General features: G+C 49.0%; 1 protein-coding gene across 1 annotated transcript in view; it reads left to right on the forward strand.

Annotated features, from left to right (window-relative positions):
- The window catches only part of MORC3 (MORC family CW-type zinc finger 3), a 793,723-nt gene that overhangs the window by 233,066 nt on the left and 539,621 nt on the right, over nucleotides 1-21,036 (forward strand). Inside the window, exon 5 of the mRNA XM_086935396.1 lies at nucleotides 6,492-6,639. Coding sequence (XP_086791522.1) covers nucleotides 6,492-6,639 — 148 coding nt within the window. The remainder of the gene's footprint in view (nucleotides 1-6,491; nucleotides 6,640-21,036) is intronic.

Consider the following 21,036-nt stretch of genomic DNA (forward strand, 5'->3'; position numbering starts at 1 on the left):
CTTGCAGAGACATCACATAGACCTAGCACTCTTACAGGAAACGCACATCCCACTGACAAGTAAAATGCTTCAATACAGGGGCCTCTCCGGGAACACCACAGTGGCGGGATTCACTACGCACTCAAGAGGGGTCCTTACGTGGATAAACCCTAGAGCCAAGTTAGATTTGACATTAGTATTAGCAGACTCAGAGGGTAGGTACCTAATTTCAAGATGCACGGGGAAAGGCCACGATCTTATCGTGGTCAAAGTGTACGGCCCAAACTACGACTCTCCAGACTTCTACGAGAAGTTGGCGAGGATCTGCCGAGAATACTCCACGGCACAAATGCTCTGGGGGGGGGGGGGCTGCAACCTAGTGATGGACCCGGAATTACAGATCTTCAGGCCCTCAGCGTAGACCCTCGGCGGCCGCGGTCTCACTCCAAGCTGAGTTACTAACACTAGATCTGGTTGATGTATGGAGAGGGAGGAACAGAGACAGAGGGGGTTACACGCATTACTCAGCGTACCACGACATCCACACTAGGATTGACTACTGGCTAGCCGCCTTCTCAATCTCTAGACACATACTGTCCTGTACAGTTCTGACACGCACACTCTCAGATCACTCGCCGCTCCTCCTTGTGCTGGAGACACCGATAATCCGGGTTTCTCCTTTTACGTGGCGTTTTCCACCGTACTCGTTGCTTGACGATGCTTTTAGAGGAGAGCTGGCTGCGGAGATTGACGCAATTTTTTGACACAAATATTGGCTCGGTCGAGAGCTTCCAGACAGTCTGAGAGACGTTTAAGGTATTCATACGTGGTGTAGCTATGGCTAAACACTCGAGTGTCCTAAAGGCCATACGTCAGCGCTTGAAGCACCTAGAGTCTCGGTTGGCTGAACTAGAGGGACAGCAAGTTCACGACCCCGATCTCGACATAACAGAATTAAAATCCTCATAGCGGAATTCAACGATGAGGCGAAATAGCAGGAGGGCCCCGAGACTGACTGCTTTGACTACCGCCTCGGGGGTGGTCGTCCCGTCGGAGGAGGAGATTCTGAAGGAATTCAGGGACTTTTACGCCGATCTGTACACGTCTAAAAGTAAATCTGGAAACAGACATGGACGATTATTTAGAAAATGTACAATTGCCCTTCTTAGCACAGTCGGATCGTGAATTCCTAATGTCCCCTATACAGGAGGATGAGATCTCTGAAGCATTGGCAAGCATGAGAGTGAATAGCGCCCCTGGGGCAGACGGCTTAACGGTGGGGTTCTATAAGGCGTTTAAAGACCAACTCATCCCCCACCTGGCTGCACTATTCGGAGACATATGCTTGGAAGGTAGTATGCCACAGTCAATGAGTAAGGCGCTAATAGTTACCATCCCAAAGCCCGGCAGGCCCCCCAGCGAGTGTGGTTCGTATAGACCTCTATCTCTACTAAATGTAGACGCGAAATTGTATGCCAAGGTGTTCGCCACACGTCTGGCTTTGATAGCCCCTGATTTAGTGGCCCCGGAACAGGCAGGCTTTGTGCCGGGTAGGAACCTAACCTATAACATCCGCACAGTGCTGGGGACTATACAGCATGCTAGACAGGACGCGAAAGCGGTTGCCATCTTCCTGGACATGGAAAAGGCTTTCGACTCAGTGGAGTGGCCGTTCATGTTGCGGGTTTTGCGGAGATTAGGACTGGGTGAACCTTTTTTACAAATGATTGGTGCCCTATACTGGAGGCCAACGGCCAGACTGCGCATTGGTGACCGCGTGTCTGATCCTTTTGGAATCAGCAGGGGCACTAGACCAGGCTGCCCGCTTTCGCCATTACTATAAGCACTGGTGGCTGAACCATTGGCCAGCGCGTTGCGGGAATACCACTGGCACCGGGGAGTTAGCTTCCCGATGTACAAGATCATAATTTCTACCTACGCAGACGATACGTTGCTTTATGTGCGCAACCCTGAGGTGAACCTAACCTCAGTATTGCGGGAGGTAGTCCGATTTGGCGCGCTCGCCGACTCTAGATAAATTGGAACAAATCTGTGGCGTTTCCACTGACCCCGGTCACAAACAACTTTTATGATGAATACCCTCTACGCTGGTCAGCGGAGCCGGTGCGCTATCTCGGCATCATGATCCATACGGACCCCGAGGTGCTGTTCCGAGAGAATTACGGTGTGGCGTTTAGCAAATGCGAGGAGGATGTGGAGAGGTGGTGTAGGCTCCCGCTGTCGCTGATGGGCCGTATTGCCATTATGAAGATGGTTGTGTTGCCCCGGTTTCTGTTTCTATTCAATAACCTGCCTATTGTTCTGTCAAAGACCTTCTTCAAGAATCTAACGACACTCATGGTTCGTTTGGCCTGGGGAGGAAAGCAGCCAAGAGTAAAATGGACCACGCTCACGCTCCCGTACGAGCTGGGAGGACTAGGAGCCCCAGACATGGAACGATATTATAGAGTGGCGCAAGCTGCCCACTTACACACGTGGATACATGGAGCAGAAAACATTCCCCACGTGCGAATGGAGCGGTTATTTGCTGAACCAGTCCCACTGCCGGCCACGATCTGCTCCCCCTTGGACCGTAGGACGGGTGTGCTGGACTCCATCACGTCCACGAAGCACGCGTGGTATGCGCTGCTAAAGGCTAGTGAAGGAACATTGCTATACTCCCCCTTAATGGCGGTGGAATGGGCTCTTTGGCTTTCACCCATTGAGGAGAAGGGTGTAGTGCAAGCGATGCATGCGCTGGGAATAGTGAGAGCCGGCGACCTTTTCGAGGACGGCAGGATGAGAACTTGGGAAAATGTCTCCCAGACTGTGGAGGGGTCAACGTTATTGCAACGATTTCAATTTCACCGGGTCCGTAGTGCGCTGAAGGATATTCTAGGCCCAGAATTGGAGGAGCCCCCGGAGCTTCCGGAACTCTCCCTGGTCATTAAAACGGCGCAATCACGGAAAATGATCTCTCCTGTACAGAGCCAATACAGCACACAGAGCGCAGGAACCCTCGAAGGCCAGACTTGCTTGGCAAAGGGACTTGCAGATTACTATCGACGACCCGATGTGGAAGTACTGCTACTCTAGCACCAAGAGATTGTCCTTAAATTGACGGCACCAACTGATCCACTTTAAATTTTTGCAAAGAGTATATTACACTCCGGAACGCCTGCACCGCTATGGGCTCAGGCAGTCCCCCGAGTGTGAAAGATGCCATGCACCCATCTCTGATTTCTTGCATTTAGCATGGAGTTGCCGCAGAATACGCTCATTTTGGGAGGAAGTGATAGCGGAGTTGGGAGAGATTCTAGACATTGAACTACCTGTTGATCCAGCCTTAGCGCTGCTTGGCCACTCCAGGGGCTTGCCTGTAGCGGTAAGACGATTGACTGATATGGGCTTGCTTATGGCCCGACGCACGGTGGCACAATGCTGGATGAGAGGGCCGCTTCCGACGAAGAGAAGGTGGGCCCGTGACATGTTATACTGCTGCACACAATCAGAACACTATAGCGAGTTCCTTCCTCCCACTGGTCGCCCGAAGGACTTCTGGAGTTTATACCGCGCCTTTAGAGGTACGCAGGAGGACACTGCTGACACACAGGGAACACCTGCGGCCTCCTAGCTGGTAGTGCACTTCCACACCACACTTTAGGGGGAAGCCTAGGCGTTCATGGAGTTATGCTGGCCAGGGACCTCATAGATTCGACAGACGAATGGGACACGAGAGGCAGCTTTTCTGGGAGGTGCAAGACATGCCCTGATTAGATAGGTCAGACCTGGAAGACACATTCTAGACACCGGCAGGCGGGCGGACACACGGCGAGCTGACACAAGACAGGCGATTCACGCAGTGAGATAAATGGCTGACACATAGCTAGGGAACCAGTTAACTAGTATGGGGGGGGGGGGAGTTCAGGGGTTCTACACTATAGGGGAGTGGAGGGAGTTCATAAGGGGTGGAACATGTGATGGGGAATTTCAGAAAATCAAACACACCGCTACCAACTACATGCTATGTGGTGCCCTACATTGTACTAACCCACATGTTCACAGGATGCCTGGCAGCCCGTTACTGATATGTGACAACTGTTCAATGACACATGACTCTGTTTGGTTATTGGTGCGCCGCCGGACCCCAGGGTTGTCGGCAATTTGGCTGTGTACTTTAGTATTGATCAGACGCAAGTCCATTTTGATGTCCACGCTGCCAACCCTGAAGGTTGTAGGCAACAAGCTGTGTATAACCATTGGTACATGAATAAAGGTGTTTAAAAAAAAACCAAAAAAACAACTGTTTGTAGCCTTTGCCAAACCTCACAAGGCCCGACCAATATATTCGGATGGATAGTGAAGTGCAACCAAACTTGCTACCTCAAAGTTAAAAGAGCCCCTGGTCGTACATGGTGTACAATGTACACAAGCAGGCCAAAGCCGTGGCCTTTCTAGGAAATATTCTTCAAGCTGACATATGTAAAATAGGCACTTGGTGAACCCCACACACATTCACTATGCAGTTTTAAGGACCTTATTTCATTGTAAACAACTGAATGAGCTAGAACAGTACAGACAGGAGACTGTTCATATCTGCCCTGAGATGCTACCACAAATAATCTGGACCACCAAATGCACTACTTTGGCAAACAGCATTGATGCCAGCACCAACAGAAGGAAATAAACGTTACCATTGTGAAGCAGCAGATGCCTCCAACTCGATCACCCCCCTTGCAGAAACTCTGCCATGATCTTTCTCAACTCTTCAGCAACAAACTTACTACCATTTACAATAACTACAACCCACAAATGACATCACCGACCTCGCCAAACGCCTCCCAAACTAATCCAAAGAACCAGTGCTAACCACATGGCCCATCATTACCTCAGAAACTGCTGCCAGCATGCAGTCCATTCACTGAGGGTCCCAATTAGACCTCGGTCCCTACCATGCCTACTTCAGAGAACTGGAATCCATCAGTGCCATGCTTTCACCCATTCTGAATGTCTCCACTGCTTCCACACCCTTCCCAGATGCTTTAAAGCATGCAACAGTCGCCCCATTGTTGAAGAAAACTTCTGCGGACCCTTAAATGCTCGCCAACTACAGGCCAATCTCTCTGCTACCATTCCAGGCCAATCTCTCTGCTACCATTCCAGACCAAGGTCTTTAAGAAAATCATCTACCAGTGCCTACCCGACTACCTAAATGACCACCAACTCAACTTCACTCAGTCTGGTTTTAGCCCCAACCACAGCACAAAACTGCCCGTGCCGCCACGGATGACAACTGCATCACTCTGGACAGAGGTGACATGGCGGTGCTCATCCTCCTGGACCTCTCTTCAGCGTTTCATACAGTCTCCCACACCATTCTCATCCAACACCTAAATGAAATCGGAATCCATGGACACATACTCCCATGGATCTGCTCCTCCTCCCGGTAAGGACTGTCAGTCTGGCACTATACACCTTGGACACCTGAGACCTCATCTGCGGAATCCCACAAGGATCCTCCCTGAACCCGACCCTCTTCAACACATACGTAATTCCTCTAGCCAATATCATCCACTCTCACAACATCAACGTCCTACACCGACCACACTCAACTCATTCTCTACCGCACGGGCAGGATGCCCGGTACCCCATTCGAGTTTAGTGCCTGCAAGACTAAAATTGCCCTGCGGATGAAGACCAATTACCTAAAGCTGAAGACCGACAAGACCAAAATCGTGAGGAATATACAGAGCAGATGAATCTACAGCACAACACACTATAGAACATATGAAAGAACTGACTGGACATTCCTTTATTGAGTGATATGATGTTGATTGGTGAGTTCGGAGTCTATAATTCGACACCACCTCCCTGAGTAAACTTTGGACTGCTTGCCTTGCTGCCCCAAAAGTCAAGTGGTAAAGTAGCGTATTTGCTTCTCAGTTATCTCTATCCATAGCAGGTCAGGCTCTTGACCATTAGTGTAAATCAGTTCTAGTACCCACAGTTGAAGCCCATTAACTCTTTTGTACCTCAGTAACCCTAAATTGGGTTTGCCAAGTACTGTCATCTATGGTCTGACCATGTACTGTTATTCTGCAGAAAATCATTTTGGGAACTAAAGTTTCAGTGGGACAGACATTAAAAGTGATTAACTATACCTTGTACCACATTCACCTACAGTAACTGTGTCTGACTGTCTTGTTTTCTTCATTCCAGTATTAAGTTTGAAATGTTCTTTTTCAATTCAGTATTAACACTGGGAAAGGTATGTTAAACATTTTTACGTGCACATTGAAAGGGTAATGCCTAAACCTAAGCCGTGCTTTGTGTAAAGAACATTTCATTTATTTCCCCTCTCTAGAATACCCCTGCAAGTCACCTATAAATAATACTGTATGTGAGTGAACAGTCTGTGAAAGAGACTATTTTTTTTTTTTGTAATTGCTGCTACACATTCATCCTGTTATAAATTCCATTTCCATGTTCTGAATCCTTAACTGCATGCTTACGGCAGCTCAATAAAGGTGCGGCATCTCAGGCTAATCTGAACGCAATCCTGAAACATTCCTTGTTTTCATCAGAGAAAGAACTTATGGCTGAACTGGATGCAATCATTGGGAAAAAGGGAACCAGGATTATTATTTGGAATCTAAAGCGGTGAGTTACTGTATTCAGTGCTGCATTTGTATACACCACTGCCTGTTCAAAATAAAATGGTGTGACTGAACAAACACATCTGCACAATATGAAAAATGTAAGTAATTGCACAAGACACAGCATAGCTATGTATGCAGACTTCAAGGTGCCCTTGAGAGTTTTATTATAAAATAATATACGGTGGCTGTGTTGCCACACTTTCTTGTTCAGCGCATAGGCTGCCATTCTCCATGGACTCTGCTTTGGGCTCGTGGATAGGATTCTTGAGAGGAAAAGTTTCATATTGTATAAATTTTGTCATTCAAAACCCATAGAATATTAGCTTTAGGGTTGGTGGCGCCAAAAATATAAGAGTTAGTGCTGTGTCGGAACAAGCTACTCATTTCCGTTTTTGTTGCACATTTGAAGAAAGTGGGCAGAAAACATATGCCTATTAGCCCTTCTATTGTAATTTACTGAGGTGTATGTTTGCGAATGGGTTCCGTGGTAATTAAGCTTCTCAATGGATATTTATTAATATTCATTAATGTGCAGAATCCAGGGTGCATTTCAAAGCACGGAGAAAAATTATCCAACAAATTATAAATTAGATTCCTATTAATAGGCAGCATCATCAGTAAGTTTTTAAAGTTTTAAATTAAAATCATGGTCAAATTATGATGAAAGCGGGCCTACCAGATCTTTGAGAAGCTCTAACTCACTTTTACTCATACCTCCCAATCTAAAAAAAAAAAGCAGCAACCGAGTCTCGCTCTCTTTCCGGAAATGCTCCGAGCATATGGAACTCTCTAACTTGTGACCTGCGATACAACCCCTCCTTCCCTAGCTTCAAAAGGAACCTGAAACAACTCCTCAACAAATACTTTAAGTCCTAGATTATTGACCTTGGTTAACAATCGCTTGTACAGGTCTAGTCTCTTCGATCATAGTCCGCTTCTTATCTGTTTATGCTGTCCTTTAGATCATCTCCAATCTGCTTCTCTTGTTTTTGGTACTGCTTTTGTTTTCTTTGATGTTTACTAATTTGCTATTTTGAATACTCACCTCTTTTGTGTTTGCGTGCCTCATTTACTGTATTCCTGTTCACGATTTTGTATAGCGCTCTGATATTTTCGGGTCTAGCTAGCTCTATATATAACATATAAAATAAATAAATGATAAACCAATCTTAAAATACATTTTTTTTTCAAAACAGCTATGTTCTGGAATCTGCCCTCCTCATCTTCATTAAAAGTGAGGAAATAAAAGGAAATTGTCATTGTTTTCATATAGCCTTTCATAGAGAAAAACAATATCCCTTCAAGACAAGTCCCATTTTTTAAATTGATCTTTGTAGGAATGCATAATTGTAATACATTTAACCTATATATAACCATTGCCAATAGTGTTCTAACTTAGTATGCCAGACAGAAGATAATGTGAGTATATCATTTACCAGGATAACCACAATGGACATACATATACAATGAAATTACTTGAGAATAGTAGTGTAAAACATAAAAGACCTTCACTGGCTGACTGTACAAAAAAGGATCCACTTCAAGGCTCTCTGTATAGTCTTCAAATCAGTTAATAATCGAGGACCACACTTTTTAAGAGACAAACTTCAACTTTACAAACCGACAAGAGCTTTACGCTCAGCCACTCTTAATCAACTGCCTGTCCCACGCACCAAAACAGTGTCCTGGGGAGACCGTCGCTTTCTGGTGGCGGCCCCCAGACTTTGGAACACCTTGCCTCTCAACATCAGACGAAGTGCTACGCTGTATCAGTTTCGTAAACTCCTGAAAACCTGGCTTTTCTCTCATTAACCTTGCTCAACTGTCAATTCTGTTTATTCTCCTCTCCCACTTTCTTCAATAATGGTTTTCAGCGCCTTGACGCCTAAGGGTATAAGTAGCGCTTTATAAGTGTCAAAAATAAATAAATAAATAAATAAATAGAATACCAAACTGCTTTAAGATCAACCTTTGCAACTGTAAGAATAAAAAGAAATTAAAAGCAAATGTAATATCCCCTCACTCTTTTACCATACGCAGCCCCTCATATTCTATGCAGTGAAGTTCTAACTTAGTGCTAGATATTTCTGGGTTGGGTGTGTACCCATCTCTGAGCTCACAGTTTTGAACCAAACAGGGGTCCAGGAAGGCCATGACTAGGCCTCACTCTGTGTATTGGATCTTCATCACTTTTTGCTCCAAACCGTGCCAATTCTCATTCTGTGGGAGTCTATTGTCTGATTTTGAGTCACAGGTTTGAAACCGAGGTTCCAAATTCAATCCCACATTGGGCCTAGACAGTCCTCTTAACCTGCCACTATTTGTGGAAATCTTATCTCAGCTAAAGCGAAACTCTAGATATCTGCCTTTCATCTACCCAGATCTGGTAGTTGTGGGGGTCTCTAGCTCATGGAGATGAGTTTCTTTGCAATAATCAGCGCTAGATCACTAAATCAGTCTTTCAACTCGTCATAAGCACCAAGAAACATACCTTAGGACTACCATGTGTACCTGTTCAGTTTGTGATATAGGCTGGCACATCTGTCATCCAACCCTTTATCAGAGCACATAACCATACCATCTGTCCGAAAACGACTCCATTCTGATTGCCTCTGGAGTATCCAATTTCCCCCTTTGATAGACCAGTCTCTGTCTCCCTCCTGGACCCTATGTATATGTAAATGCTGCATGGCCTGGTAGTTTGGGCTGGACTATTCCCATGAGGAGCAGTGTTGAGGCTGATTTGTATATGGCTGGGTCCAAACTGAAGTGGCATGGTGAGCAAAATAATGATGGGTTGAGATGCTACCCCGAGCGATTGCAAGTGGTTAGTCAAATTGCAAGTATGCCCAGATGTGGGTACCTTGCTCACTGTGCCACTAGAGTCAAGCTATACCTGGCTAATGAGCCCTTATCAAGGCGAAACTGCCCGTTGGTGGTTTGTGTTGTGGTTCGGGTGGGCCCAGGCCTGGCAGTACTGGCTAGACTGTTCCCACGAGGAGCAGGACCAAGACTGATTTGTGTCCAAACTGAAGTGGCAGGTGAGCAAAAGGATCATGGGTTGAAATGCGACACCAAGCAATTACCAGTGGTTTGACAAATTGCAAGCATTCCTCCCATCACCTTTTGTGTTTGATAAATACTGGATGCACAGGAACTGGCCCAGATGCATGTCGCAAGCTGCCCTCAAATGCCATTAGAGTTTCTGAGTCATATAGGCCACCCACTAAGGTAACTGCTGTCCACGCCGCTCTATCCACTGTTTTCACAATGCTGCTTAACTTAATGCAGCACACCTAGTGGTATCTTAGGAGCACAGGGAGTGCTGTACATGCAGTGTCTCAAGAAACTGTTCCAATTCTATTTAACTGTGAATAGCAAATTCATTATATATTCCCATATGTGTGCTGATGCTAATTCCTTACAGGCATTTTTTTAAAGTCTTCACCGGAGGCATTGAAGCTGAGCAGTCCTACAATACAACTCTAAGATATCCAGTTCCTCTTCAAGGGCCAGATACTACATATCCAGAGCAACGCTCCTCCTCAAGTACCCCTCACTAGTTCTGTCAACAATGTGTGTGGACAGGTTTTGAAACAAGGTTTTTTTTTGCCATAATGGGAAATTTGCAAAGAGATAAAGCAGTCTGGGTAATAATACCATCTTGGCACGAACAACATGCCCCATCACAGACAGTGGCAGTCTGTATCATAACACCATCAAGAACGTAGCTGCCACCATTGTGTTCACCCAAGTGTGTCTGTATTATATAGATGACGCCTTTGTAGATTCTGATGCTTAGGTATTTTAACGCTTGAAATGATGGAACTAAGCCATGTACAGTACTTGAGGCCATAACGTCCGCTCCTTTCTTTGGCACTGGAAAAAGACAATAGTTAGACCTATTTATCCTGAGGCAGATGCCTTGCCAAGCCTGCGCATCTCAGCTAACGTCTGTGGCAGACCTTCTGCACAGTTCTCAAGTGTAGTAGAATGTCATCTGCATTCAGTGAGATGACGTGTTTATATCAATCAATCAGGGGTTTGTAAAGCATAGCTACTCACCTGTGAGAGTCTCAAGGCGCTGAGGATGAACGGGGGGCTGCTGATCAGTCTGGATTCTGGGGTTCAGTCGAAGAGCCAGGTCTTGAGATCCTTCCTGAATTTCCGGAGGGCTTTAAAAACTTTCCTGTTTTAGCTGCTTTCATGTTTTTAGTTTCCTGTTGTGTTATGTTCTACCTTGTCTCTGCGCCGGGACGCCCCTTGGCTGGGGTATCTGTGCGCATAATAAATCAATATAACATAACATAACATAACAATTGGGTCAGCGTCCGGGATTGTCTGAGGTGAAGGAGCCCGGTGTTTCAGGTCTTGGCGGTGAGGTAGGTGAAGGAACCTTCTCTGGTTCTGGTATTGTAGTTTCGATGGCCATTGTCCAGGGCCAGTTGGGCGGAGTGGAAATATCTGGTGGGTACGTGGAATGAGAGGCTGTGGTTAGATATGCTGGTCCTGCGTCGTGGAGGGCTTTGTAGGCGTGTGTGAGGAGCTTGAAAGTGATTCTTTTGTTAACTGGGAGCCAGTGGGGTTCTTGAAGGTGTTCGGTGATGTGATTGCTGTGTGGTAGGTTTAGGACCAGTCTCCTTGTGGTATTTTGAACATGCTGTCGTTTTCTGAGGAGTTTCGGGGTGACGCCAGCGTAGAGTATGTTGCTGTAGTCTCTGTCTGCTGCTGATGAGAGCGTGGGTGACTCTGTTTCTGGACAGTGTAGGAGAGTAGGGTCTGCAATCCTATGATCACTCAGATTTTTTGCTTTTGTTTCACTGGTTTACGACTTTCTCTGGCTGTGGGCCTGCCAATCAGACCCACAGCCTGGCTGTTCTCTTTCTAAATTACAACATGTACCCTAGGTGCATTTACCAATTGGTGCTGGGCCACCTTATCAGACCCTGTAACTCAGGGCATAGGTGTACCCAGGGCTGCCAGGGGCTGCAGCATGTATTATGCCACCCCTGGCTGGCCTCTTAAATTTGACACAACTGGCTGCATGACAGCTGGGGCAAAGTCGTGTAACCACGCTTTGCTGTAGGTGTAGTATACCTATACCTAACCCTAAAATGGACACACAGATTCCTATCAGTCACTCCTATGGCAGGCCTTGACAATCCTGAAGGCAGAGTGCTTGGAATCGGGTGAGATGGTGCTCTGGCATGAGCTGAGCCTGTCTGCAGCTTGCGGAACCAAGTCCTAATAGCTGTTCCATGATATCGCATACCATATACTCTTAAGTGCATTATAATCCTCGCGGTTAAATGCTAACTTTGGTATTGCTTTATCAAAACATGTCGAGTAAGGTGTCATACGAATTGGAATACTAACCCCTCGCCAATTCTGGCGACGGGGTTAGCATTCCACCCTTCTAGAGGGACACGACATGTATGTAACTGTGAACCCCGGTTAAAGTTAACTGAAGCCTCAGCTCCACAAAATGGATGCTGCCACCACAGACACGAGTCTGACCCCCTGCAGCTGGGAGTCCTTCCAGCGAGGGGAGCCTGGACAAAGGGTTTCCTGTCAGGGGCGGTGCTAGCACCGTCCCAGACATGGTTTTGTGTATCCTGGGTAGGCAGGGCTTTACAGGAAGGTGACTGCTGAGTGGCACCCCGGTGCTCACTACGCATAGGCCGGTCTGAACCAGTTCCAGGGGCACACCAGCCCCTGGCCTGGGGAAGTCCGGCATGGCAGAGGGGTGTAACCACCCCCCTCCTAGTCCCACCCATAGGCAGGACCTAGTCACCGGGTCAGCCCCCTCTTTTTAGTATAAAGATGGGAGCGGGCCCCCTGTTCAAATTAGATCATCTTTGGAATCAAGACACGACTTTCTGCGAAAGGACTTCACGATTTCTTCATCAAGATTCTCCCTTGTGGCTAAGGAGTAGTCACCCTGCATCCGCAGGCACCATCCTAAAGAACACTGCGGTCTGCTGCAAGTCCTTCATCACGAATCCGACGACCCAGCTCGACGAGACCCGGCTTCCCTGGCACCTCTGACCTCTACTCACCTCTACAGCCAAGCTGAGAACCGTGAGTGCGACGAGACCTCGAGGGACCGACGATCGCCAAGACTGCACGACATCTTTACTGTAAGCCCATCGAGTCTTCCACTGGTGAGTGCTTTGGGGTCCGAGAAGCCCCAACCCTGCGCAGCTCCAGCACCCAAGATCAGCCTCCCTGCATCTCCACGATCGGCGTGGGGCCCTTCTGCTGTTTGCTGTGCACCGCGTTGTTTGGCTACTAGCCGGCTGGCTTGTGGCCTTCTGAACGACGCCCGACGACATCACGACTGCTGGTCTGGTTGCTCCAGACTGGCCCTTGCTTCCTTCTTTAAGAGAGGCACCCCGGACCCTCCTGGTCCACTCCAGACGCCATTTTAGGTCCACCGCGTGGGCTTGAATTTGCCAAGGCTTTGTTGCCCAATCCTGGGTCCAGCGACGCCGACAGCTTCTATCTTCGTGGGACAGCTCGATCCTCCTTCCTGGTCGCCGACAACGCCTCCTGGTCCGTGAGATCTCCGAGCCCAGCGTCACCCACACGCCTTGTCGAGGTGGCTACCATCCGGTGCCCTCCTGGTGCCCACTGACTACTGGCTAGTAGTCTCGAACTTGGTCCCCTCTGCTTTCAGGTGTCATCTTCCATCGATCCAGGCTTGGATCCACCGAACTTTCTTCACTGGTCGCCTGCCAGCAACTTCTTTCTTCCAGGCTCCTGGTCCGTCAACGAGGATTCCCGACGTCTTTTGAGTCCTATGCAGCTGCAGCCCCTGGGCTAGGTAACTTCGGCATTTCGGTGCCCCAGCATAGCCTCACTATCCAAGGGTCAGAATCTACTTTCGTTTTCTCCCTACCAGGTCGGGTTCGCCCGAGAACACTAACTTTGCAATTTCTAGCTACCATAGACTTTGTCCCGCATCTCGCGTGAGAGTGCACACACTGCACCCGAGTCCCCTGGGTCTCCTAGAAGTAATCTAACGATTCTATAGTCAAGTCCTAGCGATTCCAAAGGCTATTAGTACTGTACTTACCTGCTAGTAATTTCGCATTCCACTTTTCAAGTATATGGTTTTCCGTGCCCCTCGGGCAGTTGTATATACTGTGCTAACTTAAGTATTTTTGTAAGAGTTTTGGTTTGTGCTTAGTACCCTGTCCTCATAAAGAGTACAGGGCTGTTGTGATCTTTAATAAATAACTGTTTATTTTCATAACACTTGTGTGGTGTCCTTTCACTTGGTGTTCAAGGGGTATATGTGGTATAACAGCTGGCTTAACACGCCCTCTCGAGTCTTTAGCCTTAGACTGCTCGTATCCACGCTACTAGGATAGCTGGTCTATAAGGTTGACTTACAACCAATCATCAATAAGGGTTGCTGGACTGATACATAGTGTTCACTAGAATAGTGACCACTGCATATCAGGCCACCTTCTCACAGACAGGATCCGTCTGAATGTCTTATGAAGTAGGCAAAGCGTGTGGAAGCAAGATGAGGACACCGCTTTGATCTGGCGGTTCATTGTGAGTGAGGAATCCAGTATGATGCAGAGGTTTTGAGTGTAGTCCATTGGGGTGAGGGGTGTTCCCAATGCAGCGGGCCACCAGGAGTTATCCCAAGCTGAGGGGGTGGGTCCCAGTATGAGGTCTTGGTTCTTGTCCAAGATGAGTTTGAGACAACTGTCTTTCACCCAGGTGGCAACGGCCTTTGTCAAGCTATGGAAGTTGTTTCTAGCAGTTGTGGGATTGTTAGTGAGGATGAGGATCAGCTGGGTGTCGTAGGCGTAGGAGTCTATGTTAAGTCCATGGTTCCGGACGATGGCTGCGAGCGGATCCGTGTAGACGTTGAAGAGCGTGGGGCTCAGGGAAGAACCCTGGGGGACTGCACAACTGATCTCTGGGTTCAGAGAGGAACAGTGGTAGTTTGACTCGCTGTGTTTTACTGGTGAGGAAGAAGTACATCCAGTCCATGGCCTTGTCGCGGATGCCGGCGTCGCGGAGTCTCGTGATTAGGATGAGGTGTGAGATGGTGTTGAAAGCTGCCGAGAAGTCCAGGAGGATGAAAGCTGCTGTTTTGCTTCGGTCAAGGAGGGGGCAGATGTCTTTGGTGCCGGGGAGGATTGCCATCTCTGTCCTGTGGTTGCTATGGATGCTGGATTGGGAAATGTCCAGGACGTGGTTTGCTTCGATGAACTGAGTTCTGCATTGATGGCCTTCTCTATGACCTTGATTGGGAAGGGGAGCAAGGAGATGGGTCTGAAGTTCTTGTTGTTTGTCTGGTCGGTCGATGGCTACTTCAGCAGGATGTTGATCTTGGCGGGTTTCCAGTCATCAGGGAATGGTGCGGTGAAGCTCGGGCGATGGAGGTGGCTGCTCTGTGGAAGATGTTGTGCTGGCATGCCCCCAAGGGGGCTCCGGAGTGGATACTCTTCATGGTATTGAGTGTGTCTGTGGTGTGCTGCGTCCAGTTGAGCAGGATCTGTTGGGGTGCACCGTGGTCGGTGGGGTGATGTCGGGTGAGGTGGTTGCGGGAGAGCCTTGGTTGTCGAAGCTGTCGTAGATGTTGCTTATCTTGTAGTGGAAGAAGGGCCCGAGCTTGTCACAGAGGTCTTGGGAGGGCGGGACGTCTGTGGTCTTGTTGTTGGGCCTGATGAACTCCTTGACAATGACAAAGAGTTCTTTGCTGTTGCATGCATTGGCATGGATTCTGTCTTGGAGGGCCATTTTCTTTGTAGTTTTTAGGAGAAGGTGGTGTGCAATGACCACGTCTTTGAAGGTTGCATGGGTTTCACAGTTTTATTGTTCCTCCATCTCTTCTCGAGTCGTCTACAGGTGCGCCTCGTCTTGTGGAGGGTGGGGGTGAACCAATTGGCATACTTGAAGTGTTGCTTTCCAAGTTCGTTCTTGAGGGGTGCTACAGTATTTGAGCAGTTGGTGATCCATTGGTGGAGGTTGCGTGCTGAGGTATTAGTCGGTGAAAGTTATGGTGCTGAGGGAGGCAGTGAGATTTTCAATGGTGACCTTGTTCTAGCTACAGCTGACTGGGGTGGTTGGGAGTGGGGCAGTTGTGTATGGTGGGTTTTGTGGAGGCGAAATGCACGCTGTGGTGGTTGGTCCAAAGAAGTTCATTGGTGTGGCTGTAGATGCGGTTTCCACTCGCGGAGAAGATCGGATCGAGCGTGTGGCCTACTTCGTGGGTTAGAGAGGTGATTAGCTGCCTGAGCTGCAGTGCAGTTGTTGGCGAGAGTGCAGTTGCAGCATGAGAAAGTGCCTTGGGTGTCCTTCGGTGACGCGAGGTGGCAGGCGACGTGGCGTCCGGTGTTAAGTGCGAGGAGGGTGATGGTATTGTAAAAGGTGGAATGACCAGGTTCCGTGGCACTGGGCGCAGTTGTGGCTGCACAGTGGCCGCCGTTAAGTAGTGTGCGGGGGGGCTGCACAGCTGAGAGGCGGGAAACGCAGGAAGTGGGAAACAGGCCCTGGTCTGGGACAGTGCCACGGGGAATCGCATCGGCAAGCAAGGGGAAAACAGGAAAAAGTGCAATAAAGGGACAGTAGAAGAATCAAAGGCAAGAAAAAAAGACCGAGGGCAGCCCAACAGAAGAACAGTGACTCTCTGCTACTGGACCACCAGGGATGAGGCACATATAGTGCCTGCGGGAGGAGGAGGGCCAAGAACCACTAACCCGAGGGTCAGATGGTTAGAAGCAGCAGGGAGGTTGGGGGCAGCAGCTACCTGGCAGAGTTGCTCAATGACTGGAGCAGTCCAATGAATGTTCGGTGGTTGCACTTTCACCGCGCAGCGGCTGCCATTGAGTAGTGTGCTGGGGGGCTCAGCACCTGTTAGGCGGGAAACGCAGGGAGCGGGAAAGTGGCACTGAAGGGGGACAGGGCCGTGGTGGATTTCAGGAGCAGGGATCGGCAAGCAAGGAAAACATGAAAAAGGACAGAAGAAAACAATAGAGACAGAGGTCAGCCCAGCAACAGAGCAGTGACGCTCTACCACTAGACCACCAGGGATAAGGTGCTGGCAGGTGGAGGAGGGCCTCGAACCACTAACCCAAGGGTCGGATGGTCAGCAGGGAGCTCCGGGGCAGCAGCTACCTGGCGGAGTCACACAAGGAAGGGAGCAGTCCACTGAAAGGGTCTATCCATGTGCTATATGCCTACCTGCTCCCCCGATCGTCTCATGCTGGATGCCTTTTTTTTGCATGGTATGCCCCCACTTTTTGCTGCTGATGTACTTTGACTGAGTGTGCCCTGGGCTCCTGCCAATCAGGTACCCAGGGCCTGTGTTTCTTCCCTAAAACTGCATTGAAGCCAAAACCCAACTGGCATCTCTGGCCACAGGTCAGCCCCTGGTAAATGGTATCCTAGGTACCCAGGGCACTGTGACCAGAGAAGGCTCTAAGGGCTGCAGCACTTATTTTGCCTCCCTTAGAGGCCCTGTGCCCTGACACACGCACACTGCCTTTGCAGGCTGGGTGTCTTGGTGCAGATCAAAACAGAGAGTCAACATAGAACACATCCCTGTGTGCCATGCCCACAAACACACTGCCTTGGCATACCTCAGTCACCCCTCTAGCTGGGTGCAGTATGCCAGTGGTGTGGGTACAAGGGCATGAACCCTGTGCCCCCACAGCACCCAGGTCCATTCCTGTGCACTGTAGGTGCAGTGCTGCCATTAGGTGTATATGGTGCTGGGAGGTTGTCATTACAAACTCCACAGCACCCTAATGGCTACACTGAAGACTGAGAAGTTTGGTATCAAACTTCTCAGCACATTAAACCCTCACTGATGCCAGTGTGGAATTTAATGTAAAATGCACGACAGAGGGCATCTTAGAGTTGCCCCCTGAAACTAACAACCAGCGTCCTGACTGAGAGGCTGCCTAGGCTGCCACCCAGCAGATATGTTGCTGGACCCCTGGGTAGAGAGCCATCCGCTCTCGTAGGCCTACAACAATGCACATCCTGGGGGCGAGGTGCTAGGCCTCCGTTCCCAGGATGGGCAGGGGGAGCTTCAAAGGCATGCCATCTTTGTGAGCTTCTCCAGGAGACTTGCTGTACTCAGCAACTGGTACCCGCCGGTTCTGACCCCCACTCTGGCGGGAAAACCTAAGTGAGAGAAGGGGATGTGCCAGCATCTGCCAACCCCACCCCCTCTGGTGGGGGAGGCGATGTGAAGCACCACTCCAGGCTCTCGCCACCTTGAGGGTGGGGAGGCCTACCCAATCAGAGACAGGCTCCTGCCCCCCTCCCACTGGAGAGTGGCCGGATAGGGGGGTGTACTCACCCCAGGGAAGGAACCCATTGGTCTCTGACCTTCCCATACCTGTAAAGCCCCTACATTTAGTATTTAGAGGCACCCTGAACCTTCCTTCCTCAGATCCCGATTCCGAAACTACAAGAAGAACAAGAAGAAACAAGACCTGTGCAGCTGCTAACCCCGGAGGACCGGACTGCCGTGCTCATCCAAAGACTGGGACTCCCATGAGCAGTGGTTCTGCTCAAACAGCAACAACCCCTGGTGGCAGCCAGGAACCGCAAATCCAGCACACTCTGCACCCGCCGAGCCCGGCCTGTGCCTGAGTGAACAAAGACCACTAGGACCTCCCCCCGGCGACTGTGACCCCGAATCTAGCACCCAAGGACCCTCCTCGAAGCTCCCGACGACGCCTGCAGGCTCACAACAGGGACCCCTCCAACCGCGACCAGCTGAGAGTAAGATTTACAGACACCAAAAGACACCCCTGCACCTGGTGCCCTGTGGTCCCCTGTGCATACAAAAAAGAAAGAGAAAAAAATCAGTTAACTAGGTGATGTCGCTTCCACACATTGTCGTTTGTGCACTGTACACTTTTGTCAGTGGAACAATATGTCTATGCATTGGACTTGGAGCGCTATCTAGTAGCCACAATCAGTACTGTAAACTACTTTGTTTAAGCAGGCTTTCTTTCTGCAGGCCCTTTTTAGTTCTGCTTATAGATCCAACTTTTGGACATTATACTGACTTTTGATCCCACGGTGGTCTTTTGTATTGTCGTGCATTGTGGTTTTACCTTTGTCTGTGATTGTAATTATTATCTGTTTTACAAATTGCTCACTATTTATTGCCTGTACCACCCTTAGTTTTTCACGATACCCCCACTGTAATCTTTCTATTGGCTGTGATTGTATTTATTATCTGTTTTACATATTGCTCATTGTGTATTGCCTGTACCACCCTTAACTTTTTTCCTATATCCCCAATATCCCTCTCCTTATTATGCTCCCCTGACCCCAACCTGATCTCTGATATTCGAAATTTGTTAACGTCCGCTCGCTCTACCTTTTTTTATTTCTCTCCCCAGAGTTACTCTGTTTGTTACGCTTTCTGACCATCTGTTAGACCTTCTCTTAGCCCCCTATCGAGCGCCCCCCCCCATCCACTGGCTCCTGCTACTCCTTCCCTGACCCTCCCTCCTTCTCTTTGAGCTATAGCAAATCTTTCCCTCCTTTCCCCTCCCCCTCACCTAGCCGCCTTAATCTGATTCACCATGCCCCCTCTTGCACTCCCCTGCAATACAGCCGACCTCAGACTCAATCTACTGGACTAGTCCATCACTAGATATGGCCCGAACTCATGATCCATCCTCTTCCCCCTAATCTCTCCAAAAATGCAAAGAAAAACTTTAAAGACAAACTACTCATCAGTCATCAGGAAACTCTTTTTGACGATAACTACCGAAGCCTCTCCTCGATAATCAAAACCAACTACATTTTTTACTCCCAAAGTTCATCCAAATGGAAAAGCATCTTCCTCCACCACCTCCCCATCACCAAATCATGCAAAATCCCGTATGGTTTTAAATTGTCCACTTCCCCTGCCTTCCTTGGCGAAATAGACATCTCTATCTTCAAATCCGGCAACATTCTCATCCAAGCTTCTGAAAATCACCTCTCCAGCTTTGAACAACATTTCAGCACCTTTTCGTACCTACTCTCCATCACACCTCCTAACACTTCACCCTCCCAACTGACTGACACCCTCTCACCCTTCCCTTCCTTCTCCACAACCCCTCACCCTACAGACACTTCTACTACGTGCGATGTCTCTCAAACCCAATCCCCCATTAATCCCCCTTTGTTAGCACCCCCCCCCTCATCTGGACACCTCAACAGCTAGTTCAGCCTCCCAAACCCTTTATATCCCTAATGGCTTCTCTCCTCCCACCACCAGGCATGCCCCCGTCCTCACTGCCTCCCCCCAGCTCCCTCCCCCCCGCATTTCCAATTATCAGACTGCCCGTCCAAATTTCTCCTCCTCCTTTCTACCTTTCCCACCTTATCCAGGATGCTACTTCCCCTCTCTCCTCTCTTGACCCCTTACCACCTCAAAACACGGATTATGACTCTTTGCACTCCCCTTCTGACCTCACAGTCCACTCTTCATCCACCAACCTGAAAATGCCTCTCCAGCCCCACCCCCCGCCTCCCAACCTATTCACTCCACAGACAACTTTCCCTCGACAAACCTGATCCTACTCTTCTCTCCAACACCGTTCCTCCCCCAGTCCCTATCACTCCTTTAACTCAGACTCTATCTAACATTGAAAACTATCTCCTTTCCTTGTCTTCTGAACTCTCCCAGCTCAGGAATGTTCTGAACTTGTCATCCGAACTTTCACAACTCAGGAAAGATTTAAACTCCCTCTCCTCTGAAATCCGCCAAAACCACGTGACCTCCCCAAGTCTTGACTCACCAAACCCCAACATTGGAGAATTATCCCCTCTTCAACTGTTTACATAGGCCCCCCATGCCATGTACCACCTCTCGCCCTCTGACCTCCCCGACTCCTGTAACTCTTACCTCCCTAACTATCCAATCGCCCCCCCCCCCACTCCCCTACCTACCATTTCTGTGATCCTGGGGACGAGCAGAATCCCTTCCTCCCCCACCTACCCTAGACCCCCATCACAACTTACTGCTATCCAACCATGCCCTACCAACTCCACCATCCCTGTGATACTGGGGACGAGCAGAATCCCTTTCCCTCAACCACCTCCCCCCCACCCCCATCTCCCCACCACAACTCCCTGTTATCCAATCCTGCCCTCCCCCCATAAACTACCAGAAACCCCTCACATGTATGCTAGTTAACACCTTCGATGCTCATGACGAGCTCAGCTCGTCATCAGGTACACCTCTCGTACACTCATGACGAGCTGAGCTCGTCATGAACAATGGGAATAAATCCGGGTCCGCACCAGGAGGGGAATACCATCAGCATTGATGGTGTTAACTGCCGCTCAGCTGTCCGACATGCAACAGAAATAGCTGAATCCATCCTCAGTGATGATATTCACATCGCCTTCC

The sequence above is a fragment of the Lissotriton vulgaris genome, chromosome 8 (assembly GCF_964263255.1).
Source record: "Lissotriton vulgaris chromosome 8, aLisVul1.2, whole genome shotgun sequence".
Taxonomy (NCBI): Eukaryota; Metazoa; Chordata; class Amphibia; order Caudata; family Salamandridae; genus Lissotriton; species Lissotriton vulgaris.